Raw genomic sequence first — 20,058 nt, forward strand, 5'->3', positions numbered from 1 at the left:
TTATGTGTTGTATGATATCAAATAATTATAATTAAGAAAATTCAAACGATCAGACCGCTATTTCGCTTCATTAACCAACCGGCATGCCTACGTCACATCCAAAACGTTACGTGATGTATTAGTGGAACAAAAAAACGTGACGTATGGAATGAAAATGCACGGTTTACATGCCGTCAGTTTAAGTTGCCAAAATATAGTAGGTAGAGTGATATTAAAAACACACAAATAATTTTATTCTAGCTATATTCTTCTAACTACTCGACCTACTAGTAATTACTTAGCACCAGTGGCGGCTCGACCTAAGAAACGCTGGCAGGCGCAGGTTATGCTTTCGACTGCAGCAGCATTGCAGTACGACAATACTGCTAACTGCAAATGTCAAAAAACTGGGCAGCAACATCTATTTTGATTTTGTAGCAGTAATGCAGTCGGCAGTATTATCGTGCTGCAATACAGCTGCAGTCAAAAGCATAATTACTGAAGGTAATTTCAAAATCTGTTAAGTTAAACTATAATAATAGGTATTAGTTACTAAATTATTTAATTTAGTACAACATTAAGTAGGTATTAAATTAAGTAGCTATTTTCCGCACATGTAAACCCTTCATGTAGTTCCTAAACGCGATATTATGGTCCATAACGTCACTTTGTCCTACTGTGGCTGTGATTGATTTTATTAGAATTTATATTAATTTTTAGGATAATTGATACTGATTTCGATCTCATTTGCAAGAATAATATATGATAATTATTAAAAACAACTTTTTATAATACCTTTACCTTACGTTTTTTATAACAAAATGATTGCAAAGCAACAATTAAAACGAAAAATGTGACGTATTGGAAAGACTTCTTTAAATAACTTTATTGTAATACTTAGTATTGCAGTTGTTATTCGTTTTTAGAAAATTAATATTGTTTTGTATTTCAATAAATAAAAACTGGTTCACTTAAAACACTCAGATCTTCACTTAAAACCTGCCTAAAACTTGTAACGTAATGGATCGTCACATTCGCTGTCATTCAGTTTAAAGTGATTTATTAGGAATATAAATAATTTATATAGAAAGAAAGTAACATTTTCATAAAATATATAAATAGTAGATTTAATTCAACCCATTTTTAGTCAAAAAAAATTTTTTTTTGGTGTGTGGAATTCCATTACGTGACGGACTCTAATTCTAAAAACGCCCAGGTACCTACTGTACTGCTTATTATGGATGTATATACAAGTAAAAACCTAATTCTAAAGTCCTAGTCTAAATATACAACAAAAACACTACAGAAATCCTACCACTAGACACTACTACAATACAATAATATAATAAACATTTTGTGCAAAAAATTGAGATTTTTGTCAAGATCGAATCACAACATATTGTCTTAAATATAATACTATTTTTGAGATATAACAAAAGAAATAAAATTACAACGAATTTAAATACTTATAAAAATCGTTTCTTAACTTAAAGCTATGAGTATTACTTATCCTAATATTCGTCAGTTAATCTTATAATTGTACAGATAAGTCCTCTAACTCTTATAATACTATTTTCAGCCATTATTCTCCTGGGCCTCAACCCCTCGCACCGACGACAGGTCACCTAAAGCACTTTGTAAAGCATTTGCAAGGCAATTACAATTTTATGCGAACTCATCTAGATTCTAGAGTAGTATATAATTCCCACTAAAACTATCAATATAAACGAAAACTTCACTTGTATTATAATTGATTTTGCAACATATTTGTATACTACACAACTTCGGCGAATATTTTTCACTTTCACTCTATAATTATTTCGATACTTATATTTTCACAGCTCTTTTAAGGCTAATACAGTACAGTTGGCCAATATGAACACATGTTTTGAGTGCAGACAATTTCCTATCTAGTTTATTCCTTAAATTAAAGGGATTTTTAAGATCTTTTGGGTAAAGATTGTAAAGTTCGACGCAAGCTTTCCAACGGCGTGCTACTACATATTTAGATTTTATATAAAGTAATGCCACATACGACGGTTAGATTTGAGGCCTCAATGGTATTTATGTCAGCGCCATCTATTGTGACTGTGATCATATCACGGCTTTGCTTGAGCATGTCTATTTGTTTAGTTATCTTTGTGGAAACTGTCTGCACTTTGGACTTAGGTCATTTACACATTGGATAATTCTTATGACGATATCAACATTTTATTTATAAACTTTATCACCATCAAGATAACTTGAACATTCAGGAAAGAGGTGAAAGTGAAGGATTTAAGGATTTGAAAAGCTATTAATTAAAAGTTTGGAAAAAGCTACGTTAATACGATAGTAGGTAAGGTAGTAACTACAAGGTGTTAACAACAGATTTAGAACGAAAATATCATTGTACTCGTATATTTTTTTCTGGCCAGGCAATATTGTCAGTAGGACCATGTTAATCAGATCCTGATAGACCTGAATGAAATGGAAAGTCAAGTAAATTAAATTCTGTAATGAATATCAGATTCCATTTAATAGACAAATGTCATATTATTTAATTTTTAACTGAAACTTCAGTTGTAAAACATTAATATTATGTGGGTTAAACGTTATGAACTGAATTTGCTGTGTATTTAAAAGATGAGGAACAGTTAAGTACCTAAGTACATGTAATTCGTATTAATGAACATAACGTTTATAGTTTTTGATTTTCCCTTCATTTTCTACTGACAATATTGGCCGACTCATACATCGATAAGAAGTCTTATATTCTTTCTAAATCCGAGTTAAGTTAACAACAGCGCCATCTATCCTAACCTTACATAACTAGCAAGCGTCGGCGACGTCGTCTCCCCGGGCCGCTCACCTGTCCAAGTGGCAGGTGGCGCCGGGGGCGTACAGCGCGCGGTAGGGGTCGGGGGTGCGACGCGGGGGGCGTCACACGGCCGCAGGAGGGGCTGATTGTCAGTGCCATTTCGCCTTTTGGGCGAATATGTCCGCCCGCAGGTTTTGGGCGAAACATATTCCGAGGATCTATTGGGAAAATTAAAGGTTAAAGTACGTAAATCCTTTTCTTTCGTGCGTTCGGCACTGAAATGCTTCCATAGTATCGCAATTAGCTTAAATTACAACGCCATCTAGCGACCGACTGACTGAGTTCGAACAGGTGGATAGCATTCGTGGCATTTAGAACAAGAAATGCAGTGAAGCCGCCATTACATAGTTTTTATAACTGAACGAATGACTGAATGGTAAAAAAATATTATGTATATTTTCTAATATAACATTTTATTACATAGGTATTGGACCTTTTTGGTTGACCAAAAAGTCCCTGCAACTAAGTCTTTTGACGTTTTTAGTCTGTCAATGGGGTTGGCAATTGTCAAAAGTTTGCATAGATGGCGCCATCATAGCTTTGGCTTAATGGAATTTTTATGCCCGGGATGCTGGCATTCAAAATTCCATTACAAAAATAAAAATTGACACATTTCTAGGGATTGACAGGGCAAACTATGCTGGCGCCATCTGCTAAATGCTTCGACCGGCCAACCCCATTCAGACAACTTTCACTGGTTATTATTAGAAAACAAAATTCCCCTATGAGGGCGCCACGGACAGTCGGACAGTCGACTCAGTCTTAAGAAAAATAACTAAATGCAAGCCAAACAAATGTTCCCAAAACTACTACAAATTCATGCCAAAAATCAAACAATGCTCTTTTGATCTACTACATATTAAACTGAGGCGGTTGATAAGGCAGGCACAGTGCGTTTCCTAGTAGAAGGTAGCATAGTTACGAATACGAACTAAATCTAATTTATTTATTTTTTAATTCTAAGACGCACACAGCTATAGCATCAACCAATCCTTATTTTTAACCAAATTGTGTTCCTAGTTTCCAACAACCGCCTCAAGTTAAGTGGTAGACATTTCGCTGGCCCAATATTACAGGGTTCTATGTTACATTTTCAAGATTGTTGAATTTGACTTAATTAATGTCACTATGACAATGTTCAAATTTCAGTTTGATAAAAGTGAAACATAGAACCCTGTAATATTGGGCCAGCGATTTAGTAAAATGTGCAAGTGCACCTACAAACAAAAACTTACGTGTGCAAAAGTAGTACAAACAGCGGTCGTGGCAACCACCAGCAAGTTACGGTCAAACCACTCCTCGGCCGCCTCTAGACAGCCTTTCTCATGTATTATCTTAGCAATATCATAACTCTAGAAAGAAAGAGAACAAAAAATAAAACAAATGCCAACACAAACTTCTCTACGCTAAATTAGAGCGTAAAAGAAAAGATGGTTGCTTGGACTGTAAATTTAACATCTTTTTCGAATTTCAATTAATAATTCATCAGTTTACAAGCATCCATCATGTTATTATACAGTCGAAAAAATGCAAAGAATTGCCACTTTTATATATTTGAACTACCGAAAAAAAATATTGTACAATTTTTGCATTCCTCGTCTAAACATATCTACGGTACGAATATGAATATTCTACCATGCGGTAAATGCCATGTGAACCCAAAAGAAGGAAGTAAGGACTTAATTAAAATAAACTAGCCTCAAACAATAAAGTTTTGGCAGTGGCACAGTTCATTCCTTTGCGTTATTTGCATCTATTCTACTGGACGGCAAAGTCAAATCAAACACATTTTTCGAAGGAACCTCGTGCAAGCTTCCGTTGACGTAGTTTTAGCCATTACTTTGACAGTTTCTATGCTGTATTGTAATTTTAGACTAGGCGGTCTCACACGGGGTCATTCCCTCTAAAATAAAGTTAATTGGGCTTAACCCAAGCCCAAACGTCAACGAAAACCAGCCCCGTCTCTTCAGTAGAGTTAGAACCTTAAGCGCGATGGGCCCTAGGAAGGCGGCCGCCACCACGGGGAAGCGGCGCTGCAGCCAGTCCTCGCCGGCCGCCAGGCAGCCGCGCTCGTGGATCACGCGCTCGCTCACTTGCTGCCGTTTATATAACATAAACTCAATGTACTCGTGTGTTTACTTGCCATAAGATGCCCTTCACGGGTGTTCAGTTATTTAAACGAGAATTATCAATAAGTTAACCTATTCTACAATGAACTACAAGCCAAACTTGAAGTCAGTCTTCGCCCACCGCCAGGCAGCCACGCTCGTGGATCACGCAGACGTTGTAGCTGCACTGCGTGTTGCGAATGGTGTCCTGCGGTAGCTGAAGGGGACTCCGCAGGCCTCACGTGAACCAACGGGGGCGCTCAAACAATTGAAGTAGCATTGTGGTCTCGGTACAAGTACTCACACAGGTCGGCTTGCGAACGTCGTAGCCGCACTGCTTGTTGCGACAGCAGCTGAAGGGGACTCCGCAGGCCTCTCGGGAGCCAACGGCGCCGCTCGATTAGTTGAAGTAGCGTTGTGGTCTCGACACAAGTACTCACATAGGTCGTCTTGCGGACATCGTAGCCGCCCTGCTTGTTGCGGATGGTGTCCTGCGGCTTGTTGCAGCAGCTTAAGGGGACTCCGCAGGCTTCACGGGAGCCAACTGCGCCGCTCGAACAGTTGAAGTAGCGTTGTGATCTCGGTACAAGTCACTAACGTTGTGGTCTCGGTACAAGTACTCACATAGATCGGCTTGCGGACGTCGTAGCCGCACTGCTTGTTGCGGATGATGTCCTGCGGCTTGTTGCGGCAGCAGCTGAAGGGGACTTCGCAGGCCTCTCGGGAGCCAACGGCGCCGCTCGATCTGTTGAAGTAGCGTTGTGGTCTCGGTACAAGTACTCACATAGGTCGGTTTGCGGACGTCGTAGCCGCACTGCTTGTTGCGGATGATGTCTTGCGGCTTGTTGCGGCAGCAGCTGAAGGGGACTTCGCAGGCCTCTCGGGAGCCAACGGAGCCGCTCGATCTGTTGAAGTAGCGTTGTGGTCTCGGTACAAGTACTCACATAGGTCGGTTTGCGGACGTCGTAGCCGCACTGCTTGTTGCGGATGATGTCCTGGGGCTTGTTGCGACAGCAGCTGAAGGGGACTCCGCAGGCCTCTCGGGAGCCAACGGCTCCGCTCGAGCAGTTGAAGTATGCGTTGCGGTCCCAGTCGCGCGGGCCTTCTACTCCGCAGCATTGGAGCTGGAAAGATTCCATAGTAGTTTATGTTACTTGAGTTGGTGCTATAAGCAAGCAATAAAATAAATTAATTTTATACAAACTAATTAAAATATTCACTGAACGTAAAAAGGCGGTATAAAAAAAAACAAGACAAAGGATTAGCCGTCGGGCTCTATTAGATAGCTACAAACTATAAATGATTTTTTTTTTCACGCAAGTCACGTTTTTTTAAACTAGTGCAGAGATAAACTACTCTGTCCCAAACTGTCAAAATTGTTTGCAATTGACACTTCATTTATGTAATTTGTATAGTATTTTTCAAACTGGAAGGATAGTACGATGATGGATGTCAATTCAAAATTTTGTGACATTTGGCATTTTAGGTTATAAATTGTATGGATATGACATCAATCGTACTCTCCAGTTAGAAAAATCTATACAAACATGCGTCGACAAAAGTGAGTCAGTTATTGATGTGGCATAGTTAAATACGAATATGTATAGCAATAGAAAGCAAAAGCACATCTAAAATGGCAGTCATACGAAAGCTAACCCACTTTCCGTATACCTAAACCAGTTTTCATTGAAACGCCCACGTTCAACTTCAACTAGCTATTAAACAAGGTTGATAAAAAATTAAAACCTGGTATCTATTTACTGCGCATACTTCGTAACCATGCACCATCTTTAATGGCTCCTCTACACGATGGCCCAGCGCCGGCCACTACAAGGGACGCATTTATGCGTTAGAGCGGCGGTCGGCAACCAGCGGCCCGCGGGCCCCATGCGGCCCGCGAACCTCTCATTCGTGGCCCGCGAGCCTCCCTGGCTATTTGTGACGTTCCACGGGAAAAGGTACCTTATGAGGGTTTCTAGTTTCGGAGTTATGAAATGTTTTGTAAAGAGGTGAAAAAATGCTCAATTTTTTTTTATTGTGTGATCTCAAACCTTAATGCGTAACGTTTGTTTACCTGTTTTTATTTTTGTTATAAGTTAGTTATAAGCCTAGTAACGTCGTCTCAGAGTTTAGTAAAAAGGTACCTTATGGAAAAAAGGTTGAAAATTTCCAAAAAAACTAGTCAATACGGGAAAAGAAGTTTGGTAGAGAACTGTATTAGCATTCTGCAAAACTAATTTGATAATTTCAGTTCTGGTTGGGGCGCCTAGCAAATATTATAACCGTACATCGACCGACATTATAAATCCAAGTAGCCTGCTATTATACTAAAGTTACTCTCGTCAAGTCTTTCTTAACTAGAATAATCTTCATTTGGTTTGGTCGCATGCAATAAATCAGCCATTGGTTTGCTGAAAAATGCCAATACCCGACGCATTACCTTATGGAATATCTGGGTCAATTTTTGAAGAGGGTGTTTTTTCGACATTTGTATGGCAATTTATTATTTATGAAAAATCTGATTTATAATCATCGTTTTAGGAAGGGTTTTTAACAAAAAAAAATATACTGTAGGAGGCACCTCTGTACTTTTTATAGTTAGCTAGATATGGACGTTTAAAAATCGACATTTGTATGACACTATTTAGCCATTTGTAAAGCGCTTTTGACATGTTTAAGGTATTTTTTCGACATTACATGGCAGTATCAACATGTATATGCCACTATTTATTATTTTTGTTGCATTTATAAGACCCTGACGACATTTGTATAAAACCTTCTCGACATCTGTATGGCACTATGTCGACATTTGTATGCCACAATCGACATTTATACGGTCAAAATAGCCGTATAAATGTCGCCATACAAATGTCGCGACATGTCGCCAATAATATTTTTTAGCGATATTTCCTACACAATACAACCGATTCACTTATTTATTTTATTATATATTTTAACACTATATTTGCAAGTATTATTATAAAATAAACATTTTTATTCCAACTATGTACCAACGTATTAAGCGTCTATACAAATGTCATTGTAGTCGTACCAAAATATATCGAAAGAGATTTTTATCTGTTTTTAAATAAATTGAACTGTTTCCGGGTCTATATTTGATGTCAATCGATGCCCAACTAACCGCACTATTGCGTTGTAAATTTAATCTAACCGTTATTCAATAGACAATGAAGATTATAGGGGGTATATTTAAGTCATAACAAAATAGGTGCCGCGCGGGACAGCGATAAAAAGGCTTCCCTTGTTTTATTAAATATCGCATTAATTTATCAACATGATTAAATCAATTCTCTAGAAAATGCTCTTTATAGAAATACAAAGTTGTTTATAGTACGTTCCCTACATCCAAAGTTATGATTTTTTTTATTGCGCGATGCCGCCACTGGGACACGCGAAAATCGGCAAATTTCGCCGTTTTTGGAACTTCAAATGCGATTTTGTCAGGAACAAATAATATTTTAGGTACAGTTCTGCATGATTTTTAAAGCTTATAATACACTGAATGAAAATATATACATACCCAGACTTTTAGTCCTATGGACTTCGAGTTTTAGCCGTGGGACAGCAAAAAATGCCTATTTGAAAATTGACCCATCTAAGGTCATTGAACCTCAATGCCGCTTGTCTTCAATGGCAATCAAAATATATTATTGATAAGAAATAAACGATTTATAACATCTTTACCCCAAAATATTATTAGTTTATCCTAACTGTTCCATCATCATCATGCCTCATATGTAACTTAACCACAAGGTACCTTTTCATTACATACAAATTATTGGTCTTTTTTAAGATTATTATGACGAAGAACCAATTAAATTTGTGGCAGTTTAATGTAAATTAATATTTTCTATTCATAAAAGATAAAAGCTTCAATGTGATTGATGTTTTGTAGTGATGTATTATTAGATTTATTTCCATAAGGTACCTTTTCGTAAATGTATGGAGCAAATACTGTTATTGTTATGTAAGTTTAAAGTGGCATAAGGGGTTAAATATAGTATTTAGTTGGGGTTTTAGGATTTATTTATTTGAATGACAGAATTTCTTTCATATGTGCTCAGAAAAATTGATTGTGTGTTACATTAAAAGTAAAAATATTCAATTTTCTGATTTTATATGAAAAAGTCAGAAAATACATTTTCACCTCTAAATCGGTATTGTTTTTTGCTTAAACTGTCTCTCAGTGTCGTTTTCTAATAGATAAAATTTAAATCTTGAGAGCTCATTGCAATCAATCGTGAAAATGAAATAAAACTTTATTTTCAAGAGACTGGTTAGTATACACATAAATCAGTCGATATCAAAGGTTTCTATTTGCATTACAGAACAAGTCGCAACATTTTTTTAATCTCAGATATATAAGGTATTATTATTTGTAGTCAACTATGTAACTTACTTCAGGAACATAATTTTTTAGGCGGCTAAACTTAAAACTTCTCTATCGTAAAGTTGCTCATTTCACAACATTATTTTCAAAAAATCATATCTCTGTAACTACGCAACTTAGGAGGTTGATCTTTTGTGTTATCGATAGCTTATTTATTGTAGATTACTGGGGTATGCATAACTCCATACCCGCCATAAGGTACCTTTGACCGTGGGACGTCACATTTTGTATGTAATATTGACAAACGACAATCTATATATATAAATGCAAGTGTCCTGACTGACTGACTGACTGACTGACTGACTGACTGACTGACTGACTGATTCATCAACGCAGAGCCGAAACTACAAAAGCCAGAAAGTTGAAATTTGCACACCAGATTGCATTTATAAAGTGTACAAGAGATAAGAAGCGATTTTGAAATTCAACCCCTAAGGGGGTTAAAAAGGGGATGAAAGTTTGTATGGGGTTAAAGTTTTCTTTTAAGCTAGGAATTTGAAACTTCGTAAAAAGATATATTATTAAAATACAAGAAAACTAATTTCAGCGTTTTTGAAAATTCATCCCCTAAGGTGGTGAAAAAGGGGTTGAAAGTTTGTATGGATATCAAAAAAATTTTCAAGTGGTGGACTTGAATCTTTGTATTTAGGGATATTATTAGAAGACAGGAAAAGTAATTTCAGCGTTTCGTAAAATTCATCCCCTAACAGGGTTAAAAAGGGGTTGAAAATTTTAATCCATTACAAATGCTTTGAAACTTCGTAGAAAGGCATAATAGCCGATTACAAAAAAAGTGATTGCAACGTTTTTGGAAATTCAACCCCTAAGGGAGTTAAAAAGGGGATGAAAGTTCGTTTTCGGGTGCAAATTTTATTTTAAGTTAGGAACTTGAAACTTTGTAAAAAAGTATCAAATTCAAATACAAGAAAACTAATTTCAGCGTTTTAGAAAATTCATCCCCCAAAGTGGTGAAAAAGGGGTTGAAAGTTTGTATGAATATCAAAAAATTTTTCGAGCGCGGGACTTGAATCTTTGTATTTGGGGATATTATTAGAAGACAATAAAAGTAATTTCAGCGTTTTGTAAAATTCATCCCCCAACAGGGTTAAAAAGGGGATGAAAGTTTGTATGGGGTTAAAGTTTTCTTTTGAGCTACTAATTTGAAACTTCGTTAAAAGATATTTTATTAAAATACAAGAAAACTAATTTCAGCGTTTTTGAAAATTCAACCCCTAAGGTGGTGAAAAAGGGGTTGAAAGTTTGTATGGATATCAAACATTTTTTCGAGTGTGGGACTTGAATCTTTGTATTTAGGGATATTATTAGAAGACAGGAAAAGTAATTTCAGCGTTTTGTAAAATTCATCCCCTAACAGGGTTAAAAAGGGGTTGAAAATTTTAATCCATTACAAATGCTTTGAAACTTCGTAGAAAGGCATAATAGCCCATTACAAAAAAAAGTGATTGCAACGTTTTTGGAATTTCAACCCCTAAGGGGGTTAAAAAGGGGATGGAAGTTCGTCTGCGGGTGCAAATTTTATTTTAAGCAAGGAACTTGAAACTTTGTAAGAACGTTTTAAATTAAAATACAAGAAAACTCATTTCAGCGTTTTTGAAAATTCATCCCCTAAGGTGGTGAAAAAGGGGTTTAAACGTTGTATGGATATCAAACATTTTTTCGAGCGCGGGACTTGAATCTTTGTATTTGGGAATACTATTTGATGACAATAAAAGTAATTTCAGCGTTTTGTAAAATTCATCCCCTAACAGGGTTAAAATGGGTTTCAAAGTTTAAATCCATTACAAATGCTTTGAAAATTCTTAGAAAGGCATAATAGCCGATTACAAAAAAAAAGTAGTTGCAACGTTCTTGGAAATTAAACCCCTAAGGGGGTTAAAAAGGGGATGAAAGTTCGTCTTCAGTTGGAAATTTTATTTGAAGCTAGGAACTTGAAACTTTGTAAAAAGGTATTATATTTAAATACAAGAAAACTAATTTCAGCGTTTTTGAATATTCATCCCTATGGTGGTGAAAACGGGGTTGAAAATTTGTATGGATATCATGCATTTTTTCGAGCGCGGGATTTGAATCTTTGTATTTGGGTATATTATTTGAATCCATTACAAATGCTTTGAAACTTCTTAGAAAGACATAATAGCCGATTACAAAAAAAAGTAATTGCAACGTTTTTGGAAATTCAATCCCTAAGGGGGCTAAAAAGGGGATGAAAATTCGTCTTGGGGTGTAAATTTAATTTTAAGCTAGGAACTTTAACTTTTTGGAAAAAAAGGTAATAAATTAAAAAATATGAAAACTAATTCAAGCATTTTTGAAAATCATCCCCCCAGGTGGTGAGAAAGGGGTTGAAAGTTTGTATGGAGATCAGATATTTTGTGAGTGCGGAATGCGGAACTTGAATCTTTGTATAAGGGCATAGGTACCTATTATGAGAATACAAGAAAAGTAATTTCAGCAATCAACATCAAAATCCACTTGACTTAAAACTTCATACAACTTGCTAAAAAAGAAAAGTACTTAATTTCAACATTGCTTGGATATGAAAAATATCGGTACTAAAGATGTAAAATGTTGAAGATAAGCTTCCACGCGGACGAAGTCGCGGGCAACAGCTAGTGTCTGATAAAGTCATAAATACTAACAAAGCGCGGCCCGCGTCCAATTCGTTAACTGTTATGTGGCCCTTGGGTGCTAAAAGGTTGCCGACCGCTGCGTTAAAGGGAGCAAGTTATATTGCTATCTCATTCTACCGCATGGCTGCGTCCCTTAGAGTGGCCGGCGCTGGGCCATCGTGTAGAGGAGCCATAAGGTTTTATAACATTTTACCCTATCAAATGACACATGTCTAAAACAATTTACAATTTTTTTATAATTGACGTGCAGATGTAGTGCATAATTGTTTTCCATCGTATTTTCTCGGAAACCTTCGTATTGGTCATGCTAGTTCAGTCAATGTCACTACTTTTTGTACCGAGAATGACTGAAATAGCAAGACACGTTCGTAAGTTTCAGTGAAAATACGATGAAAAATAATTATGCATTTTGATTTTGAATTTTACAATCCTATATTTTTCTTCTACATCGAAGTATATTTAATTATTTTTAACTGTTATTGGATTATAATAAGAGCCACAAAGAAACAAGCTAACATAGCAGCATTGCAGTGTTGACCGAAACGTTAATGCAATTAACCATTATTGGCCATTAACGTTTACGGTTTAATTTAGAATAGTTAATGGTTAATTGCAATTAACGTTCGTCAACACTGGTTAATAGCAATTATTGCATTTGTTTACCCATTCTTCTTGTATCCAGTCAATCAGGTTCTGCTGGTCTGGGTCTTCCCTGTAATGCGTGATGAAGGTCTGGAAACCAGTCGTCGCCTGCTGTTTTATCTGTAAATAGCATTATAATTGTTACATTAACTAATTGGATTACCGAGGACAGTACCTATCTTTTTTGCAATTTGCAACAGGTAAACCCGTTAACCCGCTTAACAAATTCACTGCCAAGAACACGTAGGTATGTATGTTCATTTTGTACTGGAATCGGGGCGCCCGGCACCGAAAGTGTTAATAATCAAGAATATTCTGAAGGGAAACATCTTTGGCGGTCAAAAGGTTAAATAGGAATCAGTAAAAAAGATAGCAACGTCCCATGGGAGTTGCCAAAACAATCTTCGCCCACTCACCAACCTATCCTCCTAAGGCCCTAAGGCCTAGCACCTCTTCAGTTGGATGAAATTTAAATCCTATTCAATTTGAACAGAGTCGCTTTTGCTTTGTTTCATTAAATTTTCCAACAACGAAAAATCAACTCTATTTCTTACACTATAGTTTCAAAGGGTCTAGCCGTGTTTGTATGGGGCATCGGCCCCAGAAGCCAAATTGATTGCCGGTTTGCCAATTTATTAGGTCAGATGTAAGATGCTATTTCACCAAAAAAATAACCCTAAAATGCAGCAGGTTTTTGAGAAAATTAAAAAAAAAGAAAATTGGTTTTCATTTTTTTTATCTAAACTACCGAACCGATTTTTTTGTAACTTATACACATTATGTAAGTAATCTAGATGAATTATTTTAAAAAAAATGGAGTTCCAAATATCCTTATAATTAGTAAAATTTTCACTTTTAATTTTTCAAAAATTTTTTTTTTATATTTCCGAAATAGGGACACCCACCAATTTTGGGTATTTTATGTATAAATTAATGTTCTATAACATATATTTTTTTCAAAAATATTCATTTGGCTCAACAGGGTAAAAATACCGTATGTATGTATGTAATGTATGAACAGACACAACCGGAAGAACTCCCGGTCCCATATTAACCACCGCGCCGCTCTGTACGAATTTGAATTTCGAACGTAACAAATTGCTAAAATGGACTATATTATTATTGGCTGTATGCGGCTTGGCTATCGTCGCGTCACGAAACTAAAAATAAAAAGGCGGGAAACGCGGCTCATTAAAAGGTTCCGTTTTAATATGAGCTGCGTTGATATTGATCTTGCAATGGAAAAAAAGGAGATTATACACAAAATATTTTCAAAATCTCCAAGATCGTTACATTACTAAAGTCGCACCAAACAAAGTCTGCAGCGGATTTGATAGCCCACGCAGTGTAAGTGTTAAGTATACGTCATAATTTCATAGAAGTTTGACGTTTAAAATGACACTTGCACTGCGTGGGCTATCAACATCGCTGCAGACTTTTTACGGTCTAACTATACGTTCTTAGCAATATCTGCAAACGGCTTCGAGAATATGCGATTGATTATATAGAAAATAGCCCGCTGTCCTTAGAGGAAAACGTAAGCCCTTATAGGATCACTCGTGCGTCTGTCTGTCTGTCCGTCTGTCACAGCCTATTTTCTCGGAAACTACTGGAGCAATTAAGTCGAAATTTGGTACACATATGTAAATTCGTGACCCAAAGATGGACATATTTTTATATAATTTTAAAATACATAGGTTCGAAGTTATTTAAGAAAATAGCCAAAAAATTACCATTATCTCCGAAACTACTGGGTCTAAAATTTTGAAATAAATACTCAAAAAATCATGAATTAATATTTAAATTAATATTAATACTCAAAATAGTTCTTTACCTATAGATGACAGGAAAACCTATTAGAAAAGTGCAGTCAAGCGTGAGTCGGACTTATGTACGGAGCCCTAGAAACGCGAGTCCTAATCGCACTTGGCCGGTTTTTTAATTTCGTGACGCGACGACAACCAAGCCGCATGCAGCCAATAATAATATAGTCCATTTTAGCAATTTGTTACGTTCGAAATTCAAATTCGGACAGAGCGGCGCGGTGGTTGATATGGGACCGGGAGTTCTCCCGGTTGTGTCTGTTCATACATTACATACATACATACGGTATTTTTACCCTGTTGAGCCAAATGAATATTTTTGAAAAAAATATATGTTATAGAACATTAATTTATACATAAAATACCCAAAATTGGTGGGTGTCCCTATTTCGGAAATATAAAAAAAAAATTTTTGAAAAATTAAAAGTGAAAATTTTACTAATTATAAGGATATTTGGAACTCCATTTTTTTTTAAATAATTCATCTAGATTACTTACATAATGTGTATAAGTTACAAAAAAATCGGTTCGGTAGTTTAGATAAAAAAAAATGAAAACCAATTTTCTTTTTTTTTAATTTTCTCAAAAACCTGCAGCATTTTAGGGTTATTTTTTTGGTGAAATAGCATCTTACATCTGGCCTAATAAATTGGCAAAACGGCAATCAATTTGGCTTCTGGGGCCGATGCCCCATACAAACACGGCTAGACCCTTTCTGTGGAAAATTTTGTATTTTTCATTTGTATGGCTGGGCCTTAAGAGCCTATTATTGATTATGAATTTATGACTGTCGTAACGACAGGTCAACCGTAAAATAATTGACCGATTCGTTCAGTGAAAGTTGCTGAACGAATCGGTCACAAGCCAAAAATGACTAATTATGAGAAACAAAAGTGGGGGGAGGGCTTTGCCCAGCAGTGGGACATTATAGGCTCCCAATAATAAAAAATAATAATAATGATTTTACCCAATCTTTGAACACAAAGAACAGTATTCCTGTCGTCATCTCAGACAGCAACAATAGCGCCAAAAACACCGCATACTGAAACAAACATAATTAACGTATTTATTAACCAAGGCTAAACATTATACATAATTAACATAACAGCCAAAGCAAATAAATTTAGGTACTGCGCAGTTTTTTATCTAATACCTACTGGTTTATTTTATTGTACTGTAAAATATTAGAGCAAAGACTTTATACAGCTCATTAAGGCTATAAACAATAAAGCAAATATACTACACTTTAACGATTTCTTTCAAAATTAGGACCTTACTACATTGGAATAAGGTAAAAAATACATCGTATCTTTGACAATGACCGTACAATTGCCATCTCATATATCGGAGCAGCCAAGGTGTTCACAAATATCTGAACGTCTAGATAATAAAGCCTCTATTATCAAGACGTTAAAGTGCATTATTCAGATATTTTGGAGCACCTTAATCGCCCTAATAATATATATCTGATGGTAACTGTACGTACTATCAATATACTTATGTAAGTGGCCATTGGGAAACCTTAATCCATTGCAATAAGGTTTACTATTGATCAGTTGACTATCCATTATAGTGTGATTGTTTAAATTGGTGTTAGTGTTAATTACTCACGCAGGCCAGTAGGCAGGTGTTCTCACGCAATGCTCCGACGCAGCCCGTGAAGCCGATTATGAATGTGATAGCCCCTGAAACGAGGAGTATAAAAAATATGGTTAGATGAAATAATTTGTGTTTAGTTTATTGTCCACTTCTGAAAGTGCGCAGTTCCAGACGCAAACTAGGTACTCGTAATGCTAGTTAGGGTTCCGTACCCAAAGGGTAAAACGGGACCCTATTACTAAGACTTCGCTGTCCGTCCGTCCGTCCGTCCGTCCGTCTGTCACCAGGCACGAACCGTGATAGCTAGACAGTTGAAATTTTCTCAGATGATGTATTTCTGTTGCCGCTATAACAACAAATACTAAAAAAAGAATAAAATAAAGATTTTTTAAGTGGGGCTCCCATACAACAAACGTGATTTTTGACCAAAGTTAAGCAACGTCGGCCGGGGTCAGTACTTGGATGGGTGACCGTTTTTTTTTGCCGTTTTTTGCATTATGGTACGGAACCCTTCGCGCGCGAGTCCGACTCGCACTTGCCCGGTTTTTTTTAATATAGTCTATATAAGTATGTAGCCTATGGCCCAATATATTCAACAATACCAAAGAGTTAAAGAACTGTACCTCACTACAATCTAAGAACAAATATTATGACAACAATACTCTTTTGGAGCCGCCATTAACAGGCGTTCCCCTCTGTCGAAAATAGGCGGCCAATGGTCAACCTCATGTCAACCATATGTATGGACTGACGTTTATCTGACATGACGTACCTATACATTTGATGTGCCCCTCCCCCGCAAAAAACGGCAGACTATTTTGTACCGAAAATTTTAGACATGGCGTCTCCGTTGGTTATATCCTCCAAGCTTTTGATAGATAAAAAAAACAAACAACTCCATTATGTAGGTGTATGACAGTCATTAGATAACCTGATTAATTGTAACTTTTAACATATTGACATTTTGTGGCATTCATACAAAAATATGATACAAAGATACAGAATGATAAAATGAAAACAAAATACATACTAAAATTGTGACTGCACTTGTAAATTCGGACATGTGCTTGATTTTAGGAAACTTAAATGAAACCCTGAAAACACTACATAATGTTATCTTTCCTGAAAATTTGACAGATGACATATCGGAATTTACAATCACAACAACATGTTACATGTTGTTGTTGTTGTGAGCGCTTTGCTTCTACTTTCCTTATGCGCACTGCCAAGGAATGGAATTCCTTGCCGGCGTCTATATTTCCGTGTTCTTATAACCCGGCAACCTTCAAATCAAGAGTGAACAGGCACCTTCTGGGCGAGCTCGCTCCATCGTAGGCCACGTCTACGCCTCGGCTAGTCTGTGGCCATGAGTAAGCCCATTCATAATAAAAAAAAAAAAAAAAAACATGTGCTCCCGGTACTGGTTTTCTATACAAATACAGTACCGGAACAGGGAATTCCCGGTTCTCGCCATACAAACTCAGTACCGTGAGCATTCCCTAGTTACATGTACCTATATGTTAACCCACTTACCAGCACACATCAATATGAAAGCTGGATCCAGTGCTATGTTGGTCAGCTGAGATAGGTTGTTGAATGTGTCCTTTTCCGTCCATGCCCACACACCCACAGCCAGAACTATAAGGCCCAAGAACTGCAAAGAAAATATAAAAAGTGAAGATCAGGGCCTCATTTCTAGCTAGGCCTTGTGGGCCTAGGTAGAAATGAGTCTAAGAGGTAGAAAAGTGTCTAGGGCTAGGTCTCTAAATCCGGGCCTGGTGAAGATGGAGACTTACTACACCTTGTGGTCAACTACCAGCCAAATAAAAATGTGTCATAAACATACCTTCTTTCTTCTTGAAACTTAAACTGTTGTGAGTCATAATAAAATTAAGCTAATTTTATGGCTTAATTCATGTATTTTTATTTATTTCATGCACTTAGGGCTCCCCGATCTGCATGATTTTCCACCATCCTAATAATGGGCGCCAGTGCAGATCCCTGTCAGGCCTTCTTTAGCTTAGTTACTATGTCTACCCAATATAGTTCTACCATTATTACATCTCTAAAACTTTAGTGGGGTGGATTCTTGTTTTAAAATTGTTGGTACCTATGGAAAGTTTTCAACATAGTATGGGATCAAATCTCTCTTGCAGTAAAACTATGTGTACCTACATTAAATATAGATTTAAAATATTTTATTAAGTACCTTAACTTTGCCTGAGCACCTAATTTAATTGAAATCTCTGAGAAACATACAGTCAGAAAACTATGCAGCTTTCAAATTATAGTTATATTTAGGGTTCCATACCCAACGGGTAAAGGAGGGACCCTATTATTAAGACTCCACTGTCTGTCTGTCTGTCCATCTATCTGTCACCAGGCTGTATCTCATGAACTGTGTTAGAAGAGTCAGTTGAAATTTTGCCTAATGTAAAAGTGATGATATACAAGTATTGTAATTCAATATAAGATTTCTAGTGGAATAACCCACTTAGTCATTGCCAAGTTCACCATACAATCTGCATCAATCTTGTTTCATTAGCACAACACATTACTGACATCACGGCAGGTTCATACCTATTGTTTTCAATTGATTTAGCTGAAACAGACTTTAAAGGAGTGTTTTCATATTTATTCAGATTCTTCTAGACAATAAAATTATTAGTTAAAAATCAGTTTTAAGAACCCTACTCTCATATTTAAATTCGCGATCGTAAAGAGGATGTGTAATGTCAAGTACTGTTACAACAAATTGAGGTGGCCTCAATTTAATTCACCTAAACAAATGAAAATACTGACACATTGGCTGGCTAATATCGTCATAAATATGGAAATTCAGCTGTTCCAAATACGTAAGAATGGCTAACTCGTTTCTTTTTTGTTTATTCTAGCCTTGAACTGCACTTGTTTGTAAGGCGTTTACACTAACACAGAAGAACACTGTAACTACGGTACTTTTACTAGGTATAATCGGGTACTTATCAATTATTCATACCATTTCAATTTGGCTTAAGTCTCTTTAATTAATTATAATGAAGAATACTCACCCAAAACAACACATTCACACCAAAAATAACATATTTCAAACAACAGCTGACTTCGCTAGTATCTCGTCGATATTTTCTTATTCCAGGCATTTTGATGGAACTAAATTAATTCATGTCACTTAAATAAAATTACTTAATTAATTTTCACAAAGAAATAACTTAAATCGACCTACATTTAGATAGAAAACTAAATATCTGAAGACAACTAAATTATCGAGCGCAACCAAGCGCATTCTACTCTACACACGACAACGAAACGAACAACGAAACAAATCACAACGGGTGGGGGAGGAGCACGTCTCAATGACAGCAGGATAGCAATATAGCATTAACTAAGGTGCAACAGAGATGCTAAAAAGAGAAAGAAATGACGTGCTCGGAACGCTCGGAAGCGCTTCGGCCATGCTTCGGCCACAGAATAACATACTTCGGCGTTAAAGGGCTCCACTGACCTTAAAACAAATCGCATACGATTTTGATACATTGTGGCATTTGATTTGATCGACCAATTGAATGGGGCTCGTATGGCGCGAAACCAAAATTAACCTGAATTTATTTTAATAACTTTTTTCTAGGTAATTCATTACTAAATATTTTTAGTACTATTATTATGTAGACTTGTGAAGCCTTTACTTAGTACAATATGAAATTAAGTAAATGGGTTTCTGAAAAATACTCAAACACACTCAACTTGTCAGCGAAAAAAGGCGCGAAATTCAAATTTTCAAAAACCTATCTCTTCTCATCTCATCTTCAACAACCTGTAAAAAAAACTAGCCTAGTCTAAATCGTAACCTTCTTTTTCTAAATCTAAATCCTAAACTTTAATTACATCCCAAGTGAAATAGAACTTGGCAGACACGCGGTAGCGTATCAAGCCAAGTTCAAAAGAAGAGAACTGGCGACACGGCGCAGCGGCCCGGTGTTATATTTCA

At 36.4% G+C, this 20,058-nt stretch overlaps 1 protein-coding gene across 4 annotated transcripts; it reads right to left on the bottom strand.

Annotated features, from left to right (window-relative positions):
* Positions 1 to 1,415: 1,415 nt before the first annotated feature.
* Positions 1,416 to 19,395, bottom strand: LOC134674601 (tetraspanin-5). Of its 4 annotated transcripts, XM_063532722.1 has the most exons (9): positions 19,124 to 19,395; positions 17,607 to 17,727; positions 16,086 to 16,159; positions 15,442 to 15,516; positions 12,673 to 12,771; positions 5,892 to 6,071; positions 4,822 to 4,935; positions 4,075 to 4,191; positions 1,416 to 2,997 (listed from the first exon to the last, which is right to left on the bottom strand). In XM_063532722.1, the coding sequence occupies exons 1-9, from the start codon at positions 19,211 to 19,213 to the stop codon at positions 2,929 to 2,931; spliced, it is 939 nt and encodes a 312-aa protein (XP_063388792.1). In that variant the 5' UTR covers positions 19,214 to 19,395; the 3' UTR covers positions 1,416 to 2,928. The 4 variants fall into 4 exon arrangements, 2 of the variants coding, with proteins under 2 accessions (XP_063388792.1, XP_063388801.1); XM_063532731.1 differs by lacking the exon at positions 4,075 to 4,191 and having other exon boundaries at positions 19,124 to 19,394; XR_010099637.1 differs by lacking the exon at positions 4,822 to 4,935 and having other exon boundaries at positions 2,838 to 2,997; positions 5,572 to 6,071.
* Positions 19,396 to 20,058: the final 663 nt, after the last annotated feature.

Source organism: Cydia fagiglandana, chromosome 2 (genome assembly GCF_963556715.1).
Source record: "Cydia fagiglandana chromosome 2, ilCydFagi1.1, whole genome shotgun sequence".
NCBI lineage: Eukaryota > Metazoa > Arthropoda > Insecta > Lepidoptera > Tortricidae > Cydia > Cydia fagiglandana.

What these genes read in the sequence shown, in the direction of transcription:
- LOC134674601 (XM_063532722.1), bottom strand. Translation starts at nt 19,213, where the DNA reads ATGCCTGGAATAAGAAAATATCGACGAGATACTAGCGAAGTCAGCTGT. An exon ending in TTTCATATTGATGTGTGCTG is followed by an intron (nt 16,160 to 17,606) that starts GTAAGTGGGTTA and finishes TCCTCGTTTCAG; the next exon opens with GGGCTATCACATTCATAATC. An exon ending in ACTGGATACAAGAAGAATGG is followed by an intron (nt 6,072 to 12,672) that starts GTAAACAAATGC and finishes GAATCTTTCCAG; the next exon opens with CTCCAATGCTGCGGAGTAGA.